This window comes from Ctenopharyngodon idella, chromosome 10 (genome assembly GCF_019924925.1).
Source record: "Ctenopharyngodon idella isolate HZGC_01 chromosome 10, HZGC01, whole genome shotgun sequence".
In the NCBI taxonomy this organism is placed as follows: domain Eukaryota; kingdom Metazoa; phylum Chordata; class Actinopteri; order Cypriniformes; family Xenocyprididae; genus Ctenopharyngodon; species Ctenopharyngodon idella.
Genome location: NC_067229.1, coordinates 6328410 through 6351470, shown reverse-complemented (window position 1 = coordinate 6351470; position 23061 = coordinate 6328410). Strand labels below are relative to the sequence as shown.

The 23061-nt window shown below is 35.0% G+C and overlaps 3 protein-coding genes across 7 annotated transcripts; all 3 read right to left on the bottom strand.

Moving 5' to 3' along the window:
• Positions 1 to 122: 122 nt before the first annotated feature.
• On the bottom strand, positions 123 to 19082 carry pxk (PX domain containing serine/threonine kinase). 5 transcript variants are annotated; one of them, XM_051908506.1, is made up of 19 exons: positions 18790 to 19082; positions 17264 to 17314; positions 17124 to 17171; positions 16801 to 16987; positions 16641 to 16718; positions 15663 to 15736; positions 15288 to 15362; positions 10822 to 10926; positions 10627 to 10728; positions 10106 to 10267; positions 9762 to 9879; positions 7981 to 8059; positions 7214 to 7262; positions 7050 to 7127; positions 6721 to 6807; positions 6575 to 6638; positions 4941 to 4994; positions 4454 to 4481; positions 1453 to 1681 (listed from the first exon to the last, which is right to left on the bottom strand). In XM_051908506.1, exons 1-18 carry the CDS (start codon positions 18901 to 18903, stop codon positions 4465 to 4467), a joined length of 1542 nt encoding a protein of 513 aa, XP_051764466.1. In that variant the 5' UTR covers positions 18904 to 19082; the 3' UTR covers positions 1453 to 1681; positions 4454 to 4464. The 5 variants fall into 5 exon arrangements, with proteins under 5 accessions (XP_051764465.1, XP_051764462.1, XP_051764461.1 ...); XM_051908504.1 differs by having other exon boundaries at positions 4941 to 4997; positions 18790 to 19079; XM_051908505.1 differs by having other exon boundaries at positions 123 to 4481.
• Positions 19083 to 20065: 983 nt separating this feature from the next.
• Positions 20066 to 20728, bottom strand: LOC127519875 (hydroxyacyl-thioester dehydratase type 2, mitochondrial-like). The gene has a single exon (XM_051907545.1). The coding sequence runs from the start codon at positions 20726 to 20728 to the stop codon at positions 20246 to 20248; it is 483 nt and encodes a 160-aa protein (XP_051763505.1). The 3' UTR covers positions 20066 to 20245.
• Positions 20729 to 20740: 12 nt separating this feature from the next.
• On the bottom strand, positions 20741 to 22981 carry rpp14 (ribonuclease P/MRP 14 subunit). The gene is made up of 6 exons (XM_051907552.1): positions 22883 to 22981; positions 22352 to 22464; positions 22159 to 22243; positions 21515 to 21591; positions 21152 to 21230; positions 20741 to 20830 (listed from the first exon to the last, which is right to left on the bottom strand). The coding sequence occupies exons 2-6, from the start codon at positions 22423 to 22425 to the stop codon at positions 20759 to 20761; spliced, it is 387 nt and encodes a 128-aa protein (XP_051763512.1). The 5' UTR covers positions 22426 to 22464; positions 22883 to 22981; the 3' UTR covers positions 20741 to 20758.
• Between the last annotated feature and the right edge of the window lie 80 nt (positions 22982 to 23061).

The following is a 23061-nucleotide window of genomic DNA, read 5'->3' as shown; positions in this document are numbered from 1 at the left end:
AGATTTATTTTTTTTTTTATAATAAAATAACAATTTCTAATATATTATTGACTATATCTATCTATACATAGTAGTTATTTACTAGTTTATAGAATTAGAAGAAGGACTTAAACCACATGAGATCTGTTTCATTGTCTTTACTTCAAAGTTCACAACTAAAAGCACAAGACCATTCTTTTAAAATTTTGTCAATACAAGTTTTTTTATAGAACAGGGAAAACATTTTTTTAACCGTTTGAGGATGTTCACCTCCAGTGCTAACAACGGTTCTGGCAACTGTACAGAGGCAAACATCAGTGGCAAATTTGTTCATTATCAAACACATTGATTCCTCTACTGTTCTCGGACATACATAAGTCTCTTTGTAAACTTTTGAACATTTCTTCTTCTCAAGACCACTGCTAAATATTCAGTGGTAAAGTGCTGTAGCGAAAATGGAAACATTATTAAATTCTTCCCCCAAGATAATAACAAAGCTAAGAATATGTATTACAATATTTAGCTGTAATGTTTTCAGTGTCTGTATGTATCTATGTACAAATGGGTTTACTGTTACAAGAGCAAAAGATGAACTATTGCGCAGTATTGTACATCGTTCTAGATAACAAATGAATCTGGTTTTCAAGAATGAACATGAATTATAGAAGTTACTTTCTCTCAATATATGTGTGCAAAACAAGACATCACTTCCATTTACCACCAGGCTGCAACAACCAATAGGATTAGATGGCGTAAGTGACATCACAATGGCCATTATATAATCATGTCAGTGGTAAATCAAAGCCATTGTTTTTCTGGTACAGCGACTGTGTCATTAAGGGGCATAAATGTATAACGCATCGTTTAAATGTCGCTATTCGTGCAACATGTTGATTGTGATCTTGCAGAACAGGAATACGAATATTACTTTCTTCTGAAAGAAAATAAGAACAATGTAGCTCAATATTTCCGCAGGAAAAAAACGTAGAGAACAAATAACGCTCTCAGCTTTTGTAGGCACAATGGTAAATGTGGCAAATGCTTAAAAAACATCATCCCAAACCCTCCAAAATGAATCATAACCAAAGTTGAATTAAAATGTCAGAATCAAACATCACTCGTTTTATGAACCAATAATAAAATCCAGTTACATTTCCATTCAAAGTAAATGTGCTGCCCGCGTTCTCCACCAACTTGTGTCCTTGCCTTCAGAATTCAGTACTTTAAAATGTAGATGGTAAACTTTTTCGCTCAAATGAGCGCGCATGTACATTTTAGATATGACATCTGGTCCAAACAGAATTGTTTAGGCTACATTGAGCAGCTTAAAAAAAATTCAGGGCTACACTGGAATTAAATGTGAATAAAACAAACATCGAAGAAGTCCAGATACAAACAGTCACTCTTCACTGCTAGACGCAAGTTGCTAAAAGACTTTGAGTGGACAAATTGCACTAAAACAAAGATGAGCATTTTTTTTTTTTTTTTTTTCACAAACGTGGGATGCTGCGATCAACAGTATCTGATTTTTTCAGTTTGCCTTTGTTGAAGGACTGGATGGAGCTGAGGAGGGCGCCCCGGCCCACGCCGTTGACACTGGGAGGTGAGAGGGACGGAGGGACGGGTTCACTCCCAGGAGGAGGAGGGGGAGGAGGAGGAGGAGCAGCAGCGGGGGGAGGAAGAGGAGGTGCTGGAGGTGCTCCTGCGGGAATCAGAAAACAGTCCATCAATATCGGTCACGTTTTAGTAATATACCTACTCAGAATCCTTTGCGGTATGTAAACAGGAAGTTATAAAATACAACAGCCATTCAGAATGATACACTTACCACAAAAGGCAACATTTAAAGTCAACATGAAAGTAATTAGCAACCGATATTGATTTTTTTGATGGCCAATGTCTTAGAAAGCGGAGTGGCCAATGGCCAATATAAACCATATATATCATATTTTTTTCAAATAAAAACAAGTTAACACTAATTTTACATACAGCACACAGTGAAAATGACATTAATATGACAGTTGACAAAAGAATATAGCGCAGCATTGTTTGAAATCAAGCGTTTAAAGTTTGTTGTTTGCGCGTCTCTCCTGTCTGCATTCAATTCGCACAGAGTAACCTGTTTTTATGCAGTCTACAAATACACACTTCGGAAGATCTCACATCTGAATGTGACAAAGTCTGCAAGGTTTGTGAAATTAAATGTTAGTGTTATTAGATATTCAAAGACTTAAATTATATAAATGCGTATTTGCTGAATGCTGACGATAGATAGTGTTTGCCTTTCTATTACTAATAATATAAAAGCAAAAGCTAGAATATGTTTTCATATACCGTTTACTTTCTTTGTTTACCAGATTTATCTACTAACATATTATATAGGACTGTTAAACAGAGATGGAAAAACTAATACGGAGAATGGGAGCATTGTGTGCTAAGGTACTGGCATTCTCAGCGCTGTCAAAATAAAAGTCCTGCTCCTGACACACCGACCGATGCCGATAATTACAAAAAAATCCAGATATCGGCCGATATATCAGTCTTGGTGCTATATCGATTGACCACTATGAAAAAATACTATGAAATAAAATAGCATTATTTATTACATAATTCAAATTTATTTAAATTTATATTTAATAAGCAAAGTTATTTAATAAGATTCAATAAATAATATATTATGATATAAAATGTACTAATAGAAAATAGAATTATAATTATCTATAATTAAATATAAATTATAAATTATAAAATAATATAAAACATATTTAAAATGTATATTTAAATATTTATATGTACAAATATACTGATATAAATATAATTCATTAAAGTATTATTGATAAAAATATAATATAATTAAATACATTTATATTTAATATAAATTTAATAAGTAAATATAATACACTATTTTGTGATAAAAATATAATTTAAAATATAATTATTAAGTAATACTTACAAATATGAGGGTTAGAAAGAAAACTTCCATTTCATATTGACTTTAAATACCTTAAAGCTGATTTGTCGATACTGTGAGTTTACTGACCAATCACCTTCTTGGAAATAAGTGATGGACAGCATGAGTCATGCCTTCTGAACCAATCAGCAAGATGCATGTATCATCAACAACTAGTTGTGCTCAGTTGCAATTGCTTTAAAGGGTCATGAAACCCTAAACTAAATATTCTGAGAATTTAACAGATTGTGTTATGTGTGTTGAACATCATAGAAGACAATGTTACCATCCACTAGTTTTAAATGTGGGAGAAAACTAGTTAAATGTATTCTTTTTTGCACTATTTTCAACTTCCGGGTTGAAAATAGTGTAAAATTCGTACACAAAATTCGTCTTTGTGACAGGATGTGATGTTTTCCTGTATTATGGTACATTGATGACTCATCGGTGTCTCATAATTATTCATGAGACTGCGTGTCCTTGTCCTATGAGAAGATGCCTTGCTTAATTATTCACGACAGCATGCTTGGATTTCCCATGACAGGCGCTTCAAACAGTGAGATTGCATACAGTAGGCTAAGTGAGAGATGCAGTAATGGGTCAAAAACGAGTGTTTGTTTTTGCTTTGTAAGAGTTTCTGCTTCGCACAAGTTCCCTTCAATAGATCCTCAGTCTCCGACACAAACGAGATTCATCCACACTGCGAGTTTAACCGCTCTTCACGTTCCTTTAACCAATTAGACCGATTAGATATTAAAGATCCAACAACGTGTTCATATATATTTTTGATGCAGATCGAAACGGCTGTGCATTTATTTGTGCATTAAAAGATAGCTGTCACAGGATATGTATGTAATTTACAGTGAGCTTACAAAGCATGTGTATATTGTGTTGTTTAATGGTGAATTGCAGCGTGCATTTGTGGGAAGCTTTGATGCTTTTAACTCAATGAAAGCGAAATAAAACTGTCTGAATCAGAAACCATTGTGTTGTCAGTCTCCTGTCTTCCCCCTCCACTCCGCAGCTCACCCCGCCCACTTTTGAAGCATTTTTCAAAACTATGATGAGAACCGACTGCTGCTGAAACAGGGGGTTTCATGACCCTTTAAGACCACTTTTTTTTTTTATTCTTCATTCAATGATCATCTAAAAAAAAAAAATCTTAAAAACAAGTCAGTTTCTAGTCATATCAGTTAACAGTTACTGTTGTCCGTTTCTAATATATGCATATATAAGAAAAAAAAACAACCATCACAATCCACAAAAACAAAATGCTTGTTAGAAAGAATTTACCATCAGAAAAGTCCTAAAAAGCCCAATTTTGTGCCTAAATAGACAATTGCAGATTGTGAACATTTAAAGTTGCATTAACCCTTCTCAGTAGCTGAAAAACTGGCTGGACAGACCTCATTTGCATGCATTTGCATGCATTAATATTGCTGTGGGGAATCAGAATGTACTACTGAGGGAGGGTGAGCTGCAACTTTACAGTGGATATAGATTATTATTATTGAATTACTTTACCCCACACACGTTCAAAATGGCGCATGCTCTAGTTTTGAAGACAGCATATAAGAGAGAGAGAGAGAAAGAGAGAGAGAGAGAGAGAGGCACACACAAGTTACTGATCATATCAGAATGAGACGACACATCGGATGATTATGATCTGGTAAGATGTATGGAGATTGCAACTGATTTCAGAAGGAATTTGATGATTGATCATGGAAATGAGAGAGATTAGGTCATGATTGATCTCTATTTGACAGAAAAAAAACAGGAGATGTTAATGTGCCGGTGAGTTACAATCGAAGACATTTTACCACATCATGCAACAAATTTATAAATACAGAATTACTTGTGATTTATTGGGAAAACTTTGATTGTTTTTAAGGACATATTAACTGTTGAAGGGAAATGTTTGTAGAAAAAAAATGCACAAACCAGGAAAAACAAACTCTTCTGATGAAGTTTACATAATGATGGAGGATGGACAGTTATAAACGGGACGTACCTGGTAGAGGAGTGGGTGAGGACGGGCAGGTTGGAGGTGAACTCGCCCCAGAACCTGCTAGAAGACCATTATGATTTTACTATATTTATACACTGACAGCTGCATCTTAGATCAGGTAGTAATAAAGTTCAACAGAAGGGTACTGGTAGTAAAAAGCCATTCAAAATTAGATTTTCTGTAATAATAATAAACCTTTGAAGATTTACGATGAGCACCAAGGTTGTTAGCGACGGTATTTGCTTTAATAAAAGGATTAGTTCACTTCAGAATTAAACTTTCTTCAGTCAAATAAAAATTAAGGTTTTTGAGGAAAACACTCCAGGATTTTTCTCCATATAGTGGACTTCAACAGGGTTCAACGGGTTGAAGGTCCAAATTGCAGTTTCAGTGCAGCTTCAAAGGGCTCTACACGATCCCAGACGAGGAATAAGGGTCTTATCTAGCGAAACGACCGGTCATTTTCTAAAAAAAAAATACAAATTTGTATACTTTTTAATTTGTATAATCACGTTGGAAAGGTCACACATGACGTAGGCGGAAGTAAATCTTTTTTTCTCCTCCATCTTCAAAATCATCCAACATCGTTGTTTTACCGTTGTTTGTAAAGGCTGTTTGACTTAGTCTTTGAACGTTCGCTTTGACACTGGATCGGTCCTTCCGTCTATGTCACGCGTGACCTTTCCAACGTGATTACGTAATGCGTGGCGCATCACAGAGCAGTGCAAGACGAGCATTTGTGGTTAAAAAGTATATAATTTTTTATTTTTTGCAAAAAACTGCAACTGCAATTTGGACCTTCAACCCATTGTACCCTGGTAAAGCCCACTATATGGAGAAAAATCCTGGAATGTTTTCTTCAAAAACCTTAATTTCTTTTTGAGTAAAGAAAGACATAAACATCTTGGATGACATGGGGGTGAGTAAATTATCAGGAAATTTTAATTCTGAAGTGCACTAATCCTTTAATAGAAGTCTCATATCTTTTTTTCTGCAGAATTGGACTTGATAACTTGCAATTGCGAGTTTATATCTCACAATTGTGAGAAAAGAAGTCAGAATTGCGAGATACAATAATCACAATAATCTTTTACATTTTTTTTATTCCGTGACGGAAACAAGCTTTCATACAAGGCAGTGTCATGTGCACTTAATTATTAAAATTATGTAAATGTTTAGTTACTGGCTGAGTTAGACATCAAGTATACAGTCTTTTATTCAAAACAAAAAAGTATCTGAAAAAGACAAAAGTATGTAATATTGTGATTGATCTTGGAGCATGTTGGTTTGGTTCATGGTTGTAAACTCTTTACTGAAGAGTAAATCAATCTTAAGTGGTCCAAAAAATTGTAAAGTTGGATGCTTGACCATTTTTAATTTTCCTATTTATTTATTTTTTATTTTTTTTATTTGTATTTTACTTTTATTTTAATTGGTTTAACTACAAAAAGAAGAACATTTAATATGACCAAGCAACCTCCACTGGTCCATTTGAGATGGACAAACCCTGAAGGACTTTTCCAAAATCCCTATGGAGAAAGATATTTCCGGAACCCTGAATCCGAAAATGTAAATTTTGGCATTAAATTATAGTAATTTATTAATGAAAGAAAGTTTAATAGTTAATAAAAACTTACCAGAGTTATTATTGTATTTGACAGAGAGATCCTCCTCGTTTTCATATGTCGACTGTCTCGATTTCTGGAACCAGAAAAGAATTAAGTTTAAGATAAGACGGTTCAGTGTGAATCCTAATTATGGTAAAACGTTTAAACTCGTGTACCTTTCTGGCCAAGATCTTCCTCTTCCGCTTCTCCTCCTCTGAGCCGTGGTGCGACTGCGCTCGCGTCAACCTCTTGTGCTGGTGGATCTGAAAACACACAAGGTTTCGGTTAGGTAAACTTAACGGGACTTTCGAAGAAAAGTTGCATGGATTTTCCTGTTGTGTCAGATATCAGGGTTGGTGAAAATGAGGAGAGTATTACATTTTATTCAACTTATCTACATTGAAATGACAGAATTTGTGCTTGCGACACTGTGGCTTAACGTTCCTTAAGCAAACCGAACATGTGTTGCACAAGAGACCAAAAGTGAACAAAGCAGCGCACTAACCGTCCTCTGTTCCTCCACTAGATGCTTCTCCAAGCATTCTTTAGACGATTTCAGAGCCTCTTTTAATTTGGAGCTGATCTGGAGTTCGGAAAGAAGGAACAAATAACCAATTATTTAGTAAAAGCAAACACTGTTTATTTTTTACTTTAGTTTGATTCGTTTACCTTAAACTGGGGTTTCTCCGAGTTATACAGCAGCACATCATTGAATAACCTGTTAGAACGAGAGTCAAACTCAGCAACCGTTTCTGCCTGTCAATATTCACATTTACTGCTCGGTTTTCAACCACATGCTTCAGATTCACAATAACGTGACAGTTTTAAAATAAAGACTTAATATTTTGTACTCATGACAGTGTTATTTTAGTATCATTGAGATACTATTATAGTTTCATTAATATTTTGAAATAGATGTTATGTATTTTACATTTTCATTTAAATTGCCAACTAGCTGAAATAAAAAGTTTTAATATAAAAATATATTTTTATATACAATTTCAGTTTATTGTTTATTTTATTTCAAGTAATGAAATATGCATTTTTATGGTTATAATTTCAGTTATGATAATAATCCTGACTCATGACTCACAAAACTTGTCAAGAACAGGTCTGGGGTCATATTTCACCCCAAAACAACAGAAAAACAATAGTAAATTGTGTTTTGCATTTAGAAATCGAACCCTAATTTTTGCACCATTGCAGTTTGACATTATTTTCATGATATTAAGCAATAAACGGATTAACTCATGACAATTATGCCAATAATTTTTATGTATAAAATAATTTATATTATATTATATTATAAAAACAATAAAAATGTAATATATAAAAATATAATGATAAAACAAAAAATATTAAGTAATTGCAAAATATCTTATTCCTTTTGTGAGATTCACTGCTGAGCACAAGCAGGCCTGAATATCATAACTCACGGTGTTTGTAGGAGCTGGGAAACGGTTGGCATTCCCGTTTTGCAAGCTTCTGTGGACAAGATGGACTGAAGTACTGAGACTGTGGGAAAACGGAAAACAAACGGTTACATATTACATAAAACCATTAACTACAAACTATTGCATAAAACTGTACAACAGCTAATGTTTTTTAGCTTCAACTTATTAAATGAACTACAACTAATTTACTTATTGATTTAGTCTATTATCCATACAACATCCATGCTTTCCACATTCAGACAGTAATCTGATCAGTTCTACTATGTGCCTGCTTGCATGCTCATATATGAAATAGTTTGGATAATTTAATTATGATTACAATAAGAGTCTAGTACATTTTACCATGTTTAATGTGCCCCTATTATGCTATTTTAATGGTTCCTAATTTTGTTTTGGAGGTCTCCTACAACGTTTACATGCATCCAAGGTAAAAAAAACAAAAAAACCTTTTTCTCATAATATACGTTGAAGCATCACCTCTTTTCTCACAGTGTCTGAAATAAAGGATTCGGTCTCTCTAAACCCCTCCTTTCTGAGAACCTACTCTTCTCTGATTGGTCAGGAGGCCTAGTCTGTTGTGATTGGTCTACTCTGCTTTGATTGGTCAGATGGCCCAGTCTGCGTTCAGCCCCGACAAAACGTTGCGAAATGTTTTTTAAATGGAAACGGTGGTGGGTTGATGCAACTGTTCTGATGATGCAAGAGTTGCAACTATGGCAGCTGAGAAGGCCATTCTTTGTGTTCTTTTTGAAGAATTTTTAGAGCCTGATGGTATAAATACGTGTTTAATACTGCAAAATACGCTCGATGTTACAGTCACCGCCCTTGCCGTGCAGAATAAAAGAGAACCTCAATTAAGAAAGCACTTAATTACGATTGTGTATGAAATTTGGTATATAAATAAACTTGCCTTGCAATGAAGCTAAAAATATAAACAACTATATCATCATGTTGATATGCTATATTTTTACGATAAAACTCTTACGACAAACATCTTCAATTGTTGTGTATACCGAGCTGCAGCGGACACATTTGTAAACGACTTTACTTGGACCCATTGTGCGAACTGTCTCTTTAATACCGCGTGGTTTATATACATGTTGCTGCTGATTGGGCTGACATTTTTGACACAGCCACCAAACAAGAGAAAACGTATCTCAAACCCCATTGCACACCGTTTCCAGGAAACATGAAGTTCAACCTGGAAACCGTAGCAAAACGTTGTGCACCGGTTTGAGCTTGGACGTACCCCTGTTGTGATTGGTCTACTCTGCTCTGATTGGTCAGATGGTCCAGTCTGTTGTGATTGGTCTACTCTGTTCTGATTGGTCAGGTGGCCCAGTCTGTTGTGATTGGTCTACTCTGCTCTGATTGGTCAGGTGGCCCAGTCTGTTGTGATTGGTCTACCACTTACAGCACACGTCGGAAACCAAAAACCCATTACCATATCTGAATTTCAGCTCCAGATCTTCCTTAACACTTGATACGAACAGTAACGATGGTGTTGGTTTTACCGTATTAATTCAAGCCCGAGTCCTCATCCTTTGGAAGTGCATGCAACATGGTAAGATTCGATTCTTTGGGAGACAATAACTTATTTATCGTGATCTTTGAAACTTTGCAGACCGTTTACATTCACAAACAGATATATTACACAGTACATGAAAAGCATAATAGGGGCACTTTAAATCCATTTTTTTCTGTGGGCTGATTGGTCATACTCCAAAGAACATTAATAAAGGTGAACAGAAGATCATACTGACCTACAGATGGGAACGGGGCTGGAGGATACTGATCTACGGGCACAGCATCAGGCGGGCGGCCATATGTCATTTCATAAAGCAAGTGTCCAAATGAGTAGACATCTATGCTTTCTGTTGTCTGATAAAAGGAAAAACATCAGCTTTTCATTATCACACATTTTAAATAATGTTTAAATTATTTAATATTAATAAGAAAATAAAAACAATTAATGAGATAAATATTAATAATTAATTATTAATATTAAAACTAACAAATATTTAACAATTTTATTAATCAATGCTTATTCATTTCATTTGTTAATTTGGTTTTAATTTTAAGTATAATATTTATAAAGGTATCTTACATTAATTTTCCTGAACTGTGTTACATAGGGTCGGTAATATGACGGCAGTCCCAGTAATGAATTCTCTATATCCAACAATTTACATGTGTTCTCCTCGATCAGGACATTAGACGCATGGAGATGCCCGTACGGAAAACCCTTGTCATGGAGAAATTTTAGTGCCTGGGATAAAACAGAAATGACATTTTACATTTGGAAATACAGCAGCAAAAGAACAACGTTAAAGTTTGAGGTAAAATAATAGTTAGCAAACTCAAACATACAATACCGTTTAAATGTTTGGGGTCAGTAATATTTTTTTAATGTTTTTGAAAGCAGCTTCTTATGCTCAACAAGGCAGCATTTATTTGATGAAAAATACAGTAAAACAGTAATATTGTGAAATAATATTACAATTTAATACCTTAAACAGGAGGTTTGAGAAATATCAACAAGTGTTGCACAGTATAAAAAAAGGCCTACAAATCAAGTTTTGTAAAACTGGTTATTTTGAACATAAACTGTTTAAAGTCATAACAGACCTCCAGAATCTGTCTTCCGTATGTTCGGATTTGCTGCAGCTCCAAACCCTGGATCTTTTTGGGATTGCAGTATTTCTTCAGGAAGGGCTCTTTGGGCTTCACCTGGAGGATCGACAAAATTCAAGAGTTACAATCTGAAACAAATTAAAAGTTACCATCTGAAAATACATTTCAGTCAAAAAAAAGAAAACAAACCTTGCAAATGTGATCCCTAAGCGTTCCTTTCTCACTGAAAACTCTAATGACTAGTGCAGACGATTCACTGCTAGTGGCGAAACTGACGGGAGAGATGTTTGAATGCTACAGAAAAAATACAAGAGTCAGAAACACGCAAACACTTCATACTAAACTTGTTCTTTAAGTGTTTTTGTCCATGCAAAAGTCACTGACACAATTTTAGGATGTTGCTGGAGTTGCTATTCGGTTGCTAAGATTTTCTGGTCGGTTGCTAGGTATATAGTATATTTTTATTAGACGTATAAGATATGTTTGTAGAAAAGCCTGGAAATTGTATGAATGGAACCCGGAAACAGGAGGCCTCGATGATAAGGACCGCCCGATGGCCCGGGGCCTATGTGAATGACACTCAGGACAGTTGACAGAACTGTCACTTGCCCGATCGGGCCAGTGCTGTAGGGTGTGCGTTATATATCGTCTATGATATCGTAATTGTTAATTTAACGATCTGACATTATAAAGCATGTCCCTCATTTTACAAAAAACAAACAAAAACACACCCATTGAGTGCACGAACACACAACGTAACTTAATCTAGTAGATTAGACTAGTGCACGTGCATATTTAGAGTGCACGATTTCACTGCGTGATTTAAGTTGCGTCCTAAACGACGCACTATACACTATGCACTTATACACTATGTACTTATGCACTATGTACTCATCCATGTAGTGTGTGAATTGTGTAAGGTTTTGTCATTTAACAACGGAGTCCGATACCCCCTTCCCCTTCACTACGTAACTAAAGCTGCGACAGTTGAGTGCATGAAGTGTCCAACATTCCACACTTCGTTTTTTCCGTTAATTTAGTGCATCATCCGGGTATTTAAAGTGCACTTTTTCTTTTTGGAATTTTCAGTGTGAACGCACTACTTGCACTATTTGTACTTAAAAACGTCATAGAATAGTGCATAAGTACGTGAGTTGAGACGCACCTTTAGTCTATTAAAATGCATTTAGAATGACCCCAGAATTCAAGATAAGGGGCAAAAATGCCCCTGTATGTCTTTTCTATTTATATAATTTAATATACTTAACCAATATTACACGAATAGCGCCATTTTTATCCACATATAAGCATAATTACATGTGATATTGATTTTATATAATGTACAGTTTAAAAAAAAAAAGTTTATATTAAGTGACTTACATTATAGACACAAAATCACTTGTTTCGCCAATGAAAATAGTTTCAAACAAAGTCCACAGAACTGTTTTGCATCTCTGAGCAACACTTCCTGAATGAATCAGCCGTTTGAATGAATCGGTTGAATCTCAATGACTCGCTCATTAACAGGGATTTGCTGCCACCTTCTGGCGGGTATTTCAAATAACAGTATGTAACATTTGACATTTTCAACATTTCAAAACATTATTTATGCATCTGTAACTGCTCTTGACTGATAAACTTTGATAAAGTTTAATAGTTTTACATTAGATTGCAATTTCTGCATCTGAAAATCTCCTGTTTAAGCCTACATAAAACCTGAAAACCACTGTTTATTTCATTTGTTTATTCTGTTGTATTTATCTGGGCTATTACTTGTAATTTGATTATTTGTTCCTGTTTTATTACTTACTGTTTACTTGTCTAACAATATTTAAAATTTAAGTGAGTTAATCTAGAAGCTTTTGGTGTCGTAACCTTATTTAGTAAGGTTACATGTATCAAAAACAACAAAAACGAGGCTTATTTTATAGGCCCATTTTCTTTTCTTTTTCTACTTTTTTTTTTTTTTTTTTTAACTTTTTTTATTGTGGGGCCGGTGAAAATTTCCACAGGGCAAGTAAAAATTTAAACCACTGGCCCAACCGGGCCAGTAGAAAAAATCTGTAGCGTTGAGCCCTGCTTTGCCTTCAGGTTACTACGACCCACACTGTATGTTTCACTTCAGCAGTTCTGTGGTAAACAATAAGTGCACAAGCCATCAACAGTCACTAATTCATTCAATGATATTAAGCTTCTCTTTTTGATTTACATGTTATGGAAACTTATATATGGTTTTTAATATATTCTCTTGATGATAAAAAAAAAAAAAGACCAGTTGGTGGCACGCCACTATTAAAAAGAAGAAAGACAGATAAGGAATTAATTGTGGCATGCGAAAGGAGGTTGGGTTAAGATAATGACTTTGTTGACTGGACCAATAAAGTCTGATCTTTGGCACCTGGAACTTCTTGAGATTTTTTTTTGCAAAGGAGAGAAGACTTTCTACAATTTCTTTGATATTCTGGACACTAGAATTCTGGATCTACTGCATGTTTTCCCATAAGCCTCATGATCAGAAATGACCTTGTCATGCATTCCTCATTACTGTGTATCTCAGCTGGATTGCTTTAATCTGCTCATCTGGAATGTAGACATCATGATCAGACGTCCGCCTCCATCTGACTGAAGACTTGCCTTGAAGTAACCATTAAAGGAATAGTTTACCCAAAAATGAAAATTCGGCCATCAATGACTCACTCACATGATGAACAGATCTAATTTAGGATTTTATTCACATGTAAACATTGATCAGCGAACATACATAGAGCACTCATATATGTTAACAGAAGGCCAAGCATGAGAACCAATGAGGTTCATTCTTGCGCATCACGCAAGTACGGTTGAGCTTCCGTTTACCATATCTGATGTGCTCGATGTATGTTTGTTGATCAATGCTTATATGTGAATAAAAGCTTAAATTAAATCTGACATCATATAAAGCGATTGTGTCTGTGACAGTTTTGGGTAAATAGACTTTCAATGGAGGGACAGAAATCTCTCAATCTCTCTTCATTAAAAAGATCTTCATTTGTGTTTCGAAGATGAATGAAAGTCTTTCGGGTTTGGAAGGATATGAGTTTAAGTAATTAATGACAGAATTTTTGGGTGAGCTAACCTTTTAATGAAAACTAAAGCTATTATAAACTTTTCTGTTAATTGAAATATAACTGAAATAAAATAAAATACAAATATTAAGTGAAAAACTTTTTTGCCTTAGAAACTTAACAAAAATACACTTAAGTTGAAGCACTAAAATCACTAACTGAACATAAATCAAAACTAACGCTGCATTCACACGGGGCGTCGGCATCAACGCTTGACAGAGGGCGTGTCTGAAGCTTGAGCTGACGTGACCGTCATAGTACAACAGCCAATCACATTACTTTCCGGTGTTGCATGAACACAATTGGCTAGCGTCTGTGATCTGATTGGCTCAACTTGAAAAGTTGAGACATCTTCAACTTCTGCCGCGAGCAAAGCGAGTGAAGCAACGCGACGGAACCCACAATTCAGTTCGGCAACGCATGACGTCACCCACTCAAAGTAAATGAGAAGCGTTAACGTCGACGCCCCGTGTGAATGCAGCGTAAGGGTACGTTTAAACGACAACAAAGTACTAAAAATGGAACAGTTTTTTCTTCATGTTTTTCGTGTATAGACGACAACATTGTCAAAACTACCCCCGTTCACACGGATCCGAGAAAACGACTAAAACGCTGCATTATTCACGCCAGGCCAGTAGTTGGTGATGTCACTTTGTAAAGAAACACTACATTCCTATAGACTGAACATGTAATAAGCATGAGCATGATGTCACCGTTTTCACAAATTCACGTTTTTGTAGTTTACACAGAGACGAATATGATACTATTTTCAAAAACTTGCACTTTGTAGTCCTTTTTCAAAAGTTCTGGCCTTTAAAAATCTGTACATAGTTGAAAACGGTGTCTTGTAAATGGCCCCTAAAACTGAATTTAAACTAATAAAAACAACAAAAGCACACGCAATTACTAAAAATTAAACTAAAATTAAAAATAAATAGCGAATTCAAATAATTTAATTTATAGAAACTATAATAGTACATAAATAAAACAAATAACACTGTGTCTAACCCGTGTTCGGGTGTCTACACGTGACTTTAATGGAGTCTTTTGTAGAGATGGGCTCTCAGTGATCGGTTTAATCTGGCACTGCGTCTGCTGAAGTTGAGGAAGCAAAAAAAACAAGAGCACATGACAGTGTTCGCACACAAAACAACCAAACATTCAGGGCTGTACACAAAGACAGGCTCTTTTAGTTCATTCAGTGCATCAGCTCTCCTTAACAGCTATGCAATTAAACACAATAAAAGTGAAATTATATATTCCTATTTGTTTTGCATTACAATAATTGCATAAAATATACAAATATTGTATATCAGTCATGAAATGTCTATTGTCAATTGATTACTAAAAGATCATTATACTGCAACAATGGTTTGATGAATAATAAATAATTATTACTATTATATTTATGCTAAATTGTTTTGCAATCTAAATGGTTGTAAATTTGTTTTAGGCTCTAACAACCACCAGAAAACCCTAGCAACACCATAACAACACTCTCACAACAAGTGTGCAACCATATATCAACGCTGGTAACGTTTTAAGACTCACAGAAAATGTTGGAAGCAGCTTCATTGCAGACTGGAGATCTTTGTCTGACAGGAACTTATCAGGACCCAAATCAACCTGTATAATTGGTAAAGAAATATATTACGGTCGGTACAAGGGTCACACAATGCTGTGACTAATTATAGAAGAGAATAAAAACAAATACGTCAAGAGAGATTAGTAAGTTAGTTAAGTTCTTTGTGCAGCCAAACAAAGTGTTGTTGAGTACAACAAACAAGACCTACTGTGCTTTAGGGTTACATAATAATGGGAATTAAACAAGTTGAGGGAACAAAGTACTGGATTAACAGAGCAAGAGTATACAAAAAAAAAAAAAAGTTTCTGATCTGTGTTTGTATGGGTCAAAATGAAACTTACCCAACTTAATACTTGTTTCTCTTTGGGCTGATCTTTGTCTTTGACCAAGAAATACCTCTTTCTCAATCGCCAGCCTATGAAAAGACAGACATTAAGTGATTGAATAAATATCAATAAAAAGAAATATAACCCCAAAATTGAAAAACTGAAAATGATAATAGCAATTTTTTGCATTGTGACATTCATTTGATAACAAATTAGCACATTTTCTGCTTTAAATTTTCATTACCGTAATGTGTAAAAAAAAAAAAAATCCATTCTCAATGCCGCAATACAGTAACAAACAAACATCCAATTTAACAACTACACTTTACACATATATTTTGTAAATTAAACAAAATTAAATTCACATTTTTTGCATTGCAGTAATGACAATGAGATTTTTATTTTACATTACGATAATGACAATTTGCAGGAAAAACCTTAACTATCATGAAATATTGTTATAATGGAAATTCCTATAAATAGGCTTTTTTTGAGCAAAATATAATATCGTATTTTTTCTTTTGGATTTTGTGGTAAAATGACCCGAACACATTTTAATAGGTAAATGTTAAAAATTTGTTAATAAATCTCCCTCTAAAAGAAACCAAACAGCAAGTTTCTTCACAAATGTGTCTTCAGAGGATAAAAAATTTCCCATGAGCCTCTGAAAGTCAGGAACCATCAATGTGTCAAAAGTAAATTGCAGTGCCTGACGCTGGGATCCGAATATAAACAGTGCGCCATCATGAGAAACAAATCAATAAAACTTAAATCATTAACTTTTATAGTTGTGATGCTTCTCAAGGCTGACAATGTTAATCTTTCATGGTCAATGTAAAAGCCAATGCTGACCGATATAAAAAACAAAAAATGTAATGATTAAATAATATATTATATAATACATTAATACTTTATAGTAATATAATATAATATAATACAAAATTGGATGGAAATTGTCAGCATTTGACCGAATAGCTGTACAGATTTACTCACCAATGTCTTTTAACGGCTCAATAACCTCCCATTTTGGATCGGATCTGAAGAACATGGACACCTGCTGTAAGGCTATTTCTGAAAAATAAGGAATGGGGGATTTTTAGAATAATTCTGATGCACAAAATCACATTTTTTAGACCTGGGAGGGGTGCATTACCTGTGTAGTTTGCTGAGTAATTATTAGTGTCAAGAAACTTTTTGACCAGCTCACAGCTGGAGAGGATGTGGTGACGCGTGATGTAGTTCAGATAGGCCTGAAGACCCTTTTGACGCTCTGCAATAAACTCTCGGTCCATGTTTCCTATCAGCTTCTTTGGAGGAAGTGGCAGGTTTAGGCCAGAAATCTATGAAGACAGAGAGATTGACTCATAGTTACTCTTTTGCTGATGAAAGAGTACTTATTTGGAAACAGCAGCCGTCAAACACGTATATGGGAACGGATCCTTTTTCATCACAGGCTTGTTCTAACAGTCCACTTACCAGTAAACTATTATTCAGCATGTCAAAATCGCTGTATCGCCGGATGACCTGAAAAAAAAAAAAAAAAAAAGTCAAGACTAAAATCAGTCATTCTGCACATAACAGATAGATAGATAGATAGATAGATAGATCTAACTCACCGTCCAACTGTTGTCTGTGGAAACGCCCCTTTGGACACGAATTATGTACTCCTGTTAATAGAGAAAAACAATGATGACTGAATCCAAACAAGGAAATATACATTAAAATAAATAAAACAGCAAGACCCTTCTGACAAACTGGTTTAGCTGGTCTTCAGCCCCCCAATCACTGTTTACATCACCAAACTAGTTCAGAGTAGAAACCAAACTAAACAAGTCCATCTTTGTTTTTTTCTTCTTCACAATATTGGGAATTCAAGAGACCAAAGTCACGTTGCCACGGATTTGTGGGTTTCATGGAAGAATTGTGAAGCAATATCAAAACAGGAAGTGAAATGACTAAACGTAACCTAAAGTCTCCAAAAGCCCTGCAGAAACCTCACAGTGACCCTGACGTTTACGGTGAAGTCCAGATGCTTATGCTCATTAATGTTTGACTCTCCTTTAAAAATGTCACCTGATAGTTTCCATAAGACTAAAACAAGAGCAAAGGTGTTCAGTTTCCAGAATGGAACAGTATTTTTTGGTTGACATCCACTCTGTGACTGATTATTTTTACACAACTCCTGTATTAAGATCATCAACATTGTGACTTTCAGATAACAAAACAACAATAAATATATTTAATCAATCAATCATAATGACTGATGATTTAGATGTAGTTGTTAATCTAGTAAAACAAAACAAAACATTAAACAGATTGTAAAGTTTACAGAACCAAAAGTGGTTTACTAGATTGCACTTTCATATGATTGATCATATGTGAAAAGATGAATAAACGAGAAAGGAAATACTCGTGTCTCTCGTGGCTTCGGCTTCACAGCACAAGGAAATTATTTTCAGTACACATGCAAATGACCACTTTTCAATTCCGCCCGTACAACCACAAGTACAGAGCCAGACCGGTTAAAATGTCACATGAGATCTACAGCATAGATGCTATCTGTTTTGAAAATGCTTGTAAATTGTTTACTGTAAATCTAATAAATTTTTTAAAAATAAAAATTACCCTCTTAATCTTGTTTACAAAATAGCAAGCTAATATTTACATATCACAATTCAGCATATTTTATTTTAAATGAAAATCTTTTTAAAGGATTTTAATTTTTCAGAGCTATTTATAACAGCTCATTCAAAGCTGATATTTGTTTACTATATCTTTTAAATCGCTTAAAATAAAAATCCAAATATTTTCTATATGCGGACATTTCTTATTTCTTCATTCATAAATGTTTTTTTAACATTTGACTAAATTTTTACCTTTCACTAAGTTTGCATTAATTGTTCCAGTCTGTACTGACTACAGACATTAAACTACTAGTAAACAAGTCATCTTTGATACTAAATGCGATTAATTTTACATTAAACGATAAATAATCGAGAATCAACAACGTTGAACGTCCAAAAACATCATAATCTACGTTAATCCTGTTCTGCTGGCATTTAAATGCGCATTCACAATCGATGTGAAAGGTTTTAATGATCCAGATCGATCTAATCGAGACCCTCCGGATGGTTCCGTTTACCGTGTGCGACTGTAAACTCTGGCTGGCCTCGATCACGGCGCTCAGCGGCACGGTGTCGTCCAGCGGCGGCTTCCTCCCGGACATCGGCTGCGGCTGCTGCTCCATGAACGCCATCCCGGATCAAAACAACACCAAACAGCCCTGGTTCGACAGGGTTCGGTAGCCGAGAGCCCACCCCTGTCGGTAAAGGGACGTGACGGTTCACTGCGCGACTGTGGTTGTGACAACGTGGGAGAAACGAATCAGAAACTGCCAGTAAAATGTGACGTAGATGTTTTAGCTGAGAGGAGCTTGTCCACTCTGTAGTGCGCACTCCCGAGTGAAAATGAATAACGCCGAATTTTTGTTTTATATTTACCAATATTACATTTTAATCCCGTCTATTTAAAAAGTACAGAATTTAATTAATTATTTACATTTTTATAGTACTTCTGTTGTGTTTTCCTGACAATAAAATGTAAAAGAAATAAAGAAAGTGACTGCCGCCATGTTATAGTAAGTGCACTCAAACAGGAAACCACATAAGGCTGACGGCTAAATTCAATCATATCTTTTCTTTTGAGGCTTGGTATAAAATGAAACTTCTCAAAATAACAAATAAACAATTTTCAACTTAATTTATATGACTGTTGTTATGCATTTTGGCTGGAGTTTGTAACAAGCTTTGCATTTTGCGAAGCTGCTAGCGTTGAGGGTAGGCTAAATGTTGGCAAGGGAAAATCATGTGACCAGTCGTAGAAACATGTGACTCAATATAAACCTGAATGAGTTTTTTTTCAATACTTTTTTATCATATATTTTCTTGGCAAAGCATCCTGATGTGTTTCTCCAATCTTGAACACGCCAGTTGAATTTTTTATTTATATTCATTTTTTATTGATTTGTTTTTATTTGCCCAATGTACAAAGCTGACTCTTTATTATTATTATTATTATTAAACACAAACAAGTTTTCCACTAAACACAATATAAAAAGGGAAAAATTAAAGTATTGAGGACTAAAATAAAGGTTATTTGAAGACCTAATGGTGAAGAACCTGAAGTTACACTGGGAAAAAATGGATGCATTACATAAGATTTTAGTAATCATACATAAGATTATTGTCTGAAAGAAAAGTTTTGCTGGTTAATTTAATGTAATTGTAATACTATAATGTTAATCTTACTGCTTTTAAATTCCTTTTAGAAATAACTATTTGAAAGGATCTGAAAATGATCTCCTTGTTGAGGTTGGACACAGCTAGTTTTTACCCACACCAAAGAACTAAGTCAACAAGTTATTTTCTCACACTGTTTATTTAAACTGCACCTCAGAGAACAAAAAGCAATGAATATTAAATCTTTGAGTAAGTGTCACATTTCAAAAGAACAAAAATAAGCAAGAAAGAACATTCAATTCCTGGCAGCACATTTGGAACATAAACAAAAAACTGAACGGCAGCATCCACTCAAATTCCTCATGATCGCTCTCCATTCTGCGGCATCATGACCATGACCTCTCCCTCCATGACCACTTTGTCTTTGACAGCGCAGGAAACGGAAATAAAAGCAAAGGACATTTTGATCTTTCTAACCTCCGCTTCCGCCACGACCTCCTCTCCGATGTAGAGGGGCGCAGGAAAGCGTATTTCCTGGTAGAGAAACACGCAGCCTTTCCCGGGCAATTTTGTCCCAAGAACTGCTGAGATCAGACCGTTAATCAGCACTCCGTGCACAATGGGGGTCTCAAAAGAGGTCGTTTTGGCATACTCTGGGTCGAGGACGAGAGGATTCGTGTCCCCCGTCAGCTCAGCAAAAAGTGCGACATCTCTGGCGCTGAATGTTTTGCTTAATGAGGCCCGTTCACCGACGTAAAGCGACCTGTGCCCCACTGTGAGTGCTGAGTTGACAACATTGTATATATTTCTGCAGAAAATACTTCTTCTAAGAAAGAATGTCATTTTTCCAAGGTATTTGTTTGTAGGCCCACCTCACGATGCCAACTGGTCTCTAAACTGCAGCTCACGGCTATTCCCAGACAATGCTAACAAAAACGGCGACACCTGCAACAATAAACAAAAAGAAAATTACAGTTGCATTCAACACAGATGTCTGTGACATGGAATTAAATGGGGTTCAGTATCTAAAATGAGATAAACAGCCACTATAGTAACCGCCCATCAGACGCAAATTGCAACGTAAACACAGTTTGGCTGACAGGCTGCCAATAGCCACGTTAAAATTGTGTTGAGTCATTCCTGGCAGAGATACAGTTGATCCACAAGCTCTTTACTGACATCCAGTGCAAATTAAAAGAATGCTGCAGACTCAGGGCTCAAGTAAATGTTCAATCAGCTTCAGATGTAACACTGGGGAAAACGTACCTGTGTGACTCTGAATGCACATGCCTCATTTTGATATGATCCCAGTAACGTTAATGCACTCCACAATTTCACCAGCCCACTGAGATTAAGAAACAACAGAATATTAAGACTGAACATCATTAGATAGACAAAATGGGTGGGACAAATCCATAAGTGTTTATTCACTTCAGAAAAAATATATAGTTCGGTCTGCATTTCAGACACTAATTTCTACAAAATTTTGCAATTAAAATGGTCCCAAACTCGAGCCCTGAGGGACACCCCAAGTTTCTCCATGTTTATAAACAGCTCTGTACTTCAAGTAAACCATGCTCAAACACTTTGGCATAAATATACGAGATTTGTACTAGGAGCATGACTTACCTGTTGTACACTCGTAGTATGGCGGTCAATTCGTTCTCATCAAACTTCAGCAAATCAAATGGAAAAGAAGCTCCAATCTGCCATACAGGAAAAAATGATTATACATCAGGAGCAGTCAGAAAGCAGGAAAAAGTCAAAAGACACTGCTGACTACAGCACATATTTATACAACAAAGAAAATGGTGTATGGATTTTAGTTAGATATATGTTTTATTATACATAAGCAAAACTATTTAATTAGGGGTATAAACTAAATAAATTAGGGTCTCAATATGAAAATAAAAATTCAATGTATTTATTACAGAATTTAAGCAATTTTTTAGTTTTTTTAAAAATATATTTTGGAATCATTTAAAATTAAATGAACAATTCCCAATATATTATGTGTTCACTGAAAAATATTTGTCCTTGCAGTATGCAGTTAAGTTTGTACCTTCAGCATATTTTTGTATGAAAATAATTATGCATTTCAGCAAAATACTCAAACTTAAACTAAATCATATTATTTCATATTTCATTATGCATTGCATTCTTTTATATTAAAAATCAAAACTGCATCATTGTTACTCTTAAATTGTGAACACCATTTACTAGACTTTATAGAAACTATAATCCTACATGGTTAAGACATGCTATGTGCTTACCTCTCCGTACAGGTCTTTAAGTCCACGAATGATCAATTGTTTGAACTCCGCAGAAGAAATATTTCTGTTTCCATTCTCCAAAACCCTAAAAGTAAAGAAAAACAAAGAAAAAATTGAGGGTTCGGACATTTTATGATCTAAAAAGTGCAATAAAAATGACCAGATCAAAACTGACCTGTCCCATGACACTTACAGAGATATCTTCATATAATGATAAACTGAAGCGTTTTTGTAAACATATCGCTCAAATTTTGAGGGCTCCTCCATAACTTGTAGTTTGACACTGAAATCCTTTCAGATGGTCTGCTAGAATAAAGAAAGAAAAAAACTCTTTAAGATCAATTAATTTTCAGTACTGATACTAACTACAAGAATCAATGTGCAATGGCGGAAGTTGTCACAGAGATGTCGGTTTATAGTTGCATATTCAATACCATGCTAAATAAATACGGTAATTATTCAGTAACAAGGTATATGAGAATGCAACATGGTATTACCATCTAATACAATCACTGTATCATAGTACTGCCACAATATTCTTTATAAAGGTGAATTTTTGGGAAAACCAGTTTCTTCCAGCTCACGTGCAAAGTCTGTATTGGCTATAAACTCCAAAAATACTTAAACTACAGAGTTAAAGAGCCTCCAGCCGCTTAATAAAACAATTTACATTTAATTATGCAATTAAACAACTATTAAGAGGTCTAAAAACAGATAAACTTACAGAATTACAGGTTGTGCTTGTCCTTCATTCACAGCATGCGCAGCGCCATGCGCCCTCTCGCCCAAATCTCGCGAGAACACCTTGATAATGTCAACAAAATTAATAAAATAAAATAAAATAAAAAAGTCAGAGACAGACAAGAATTCTAAAAAATATTTTCTATTTTTTCAACGCTGTTT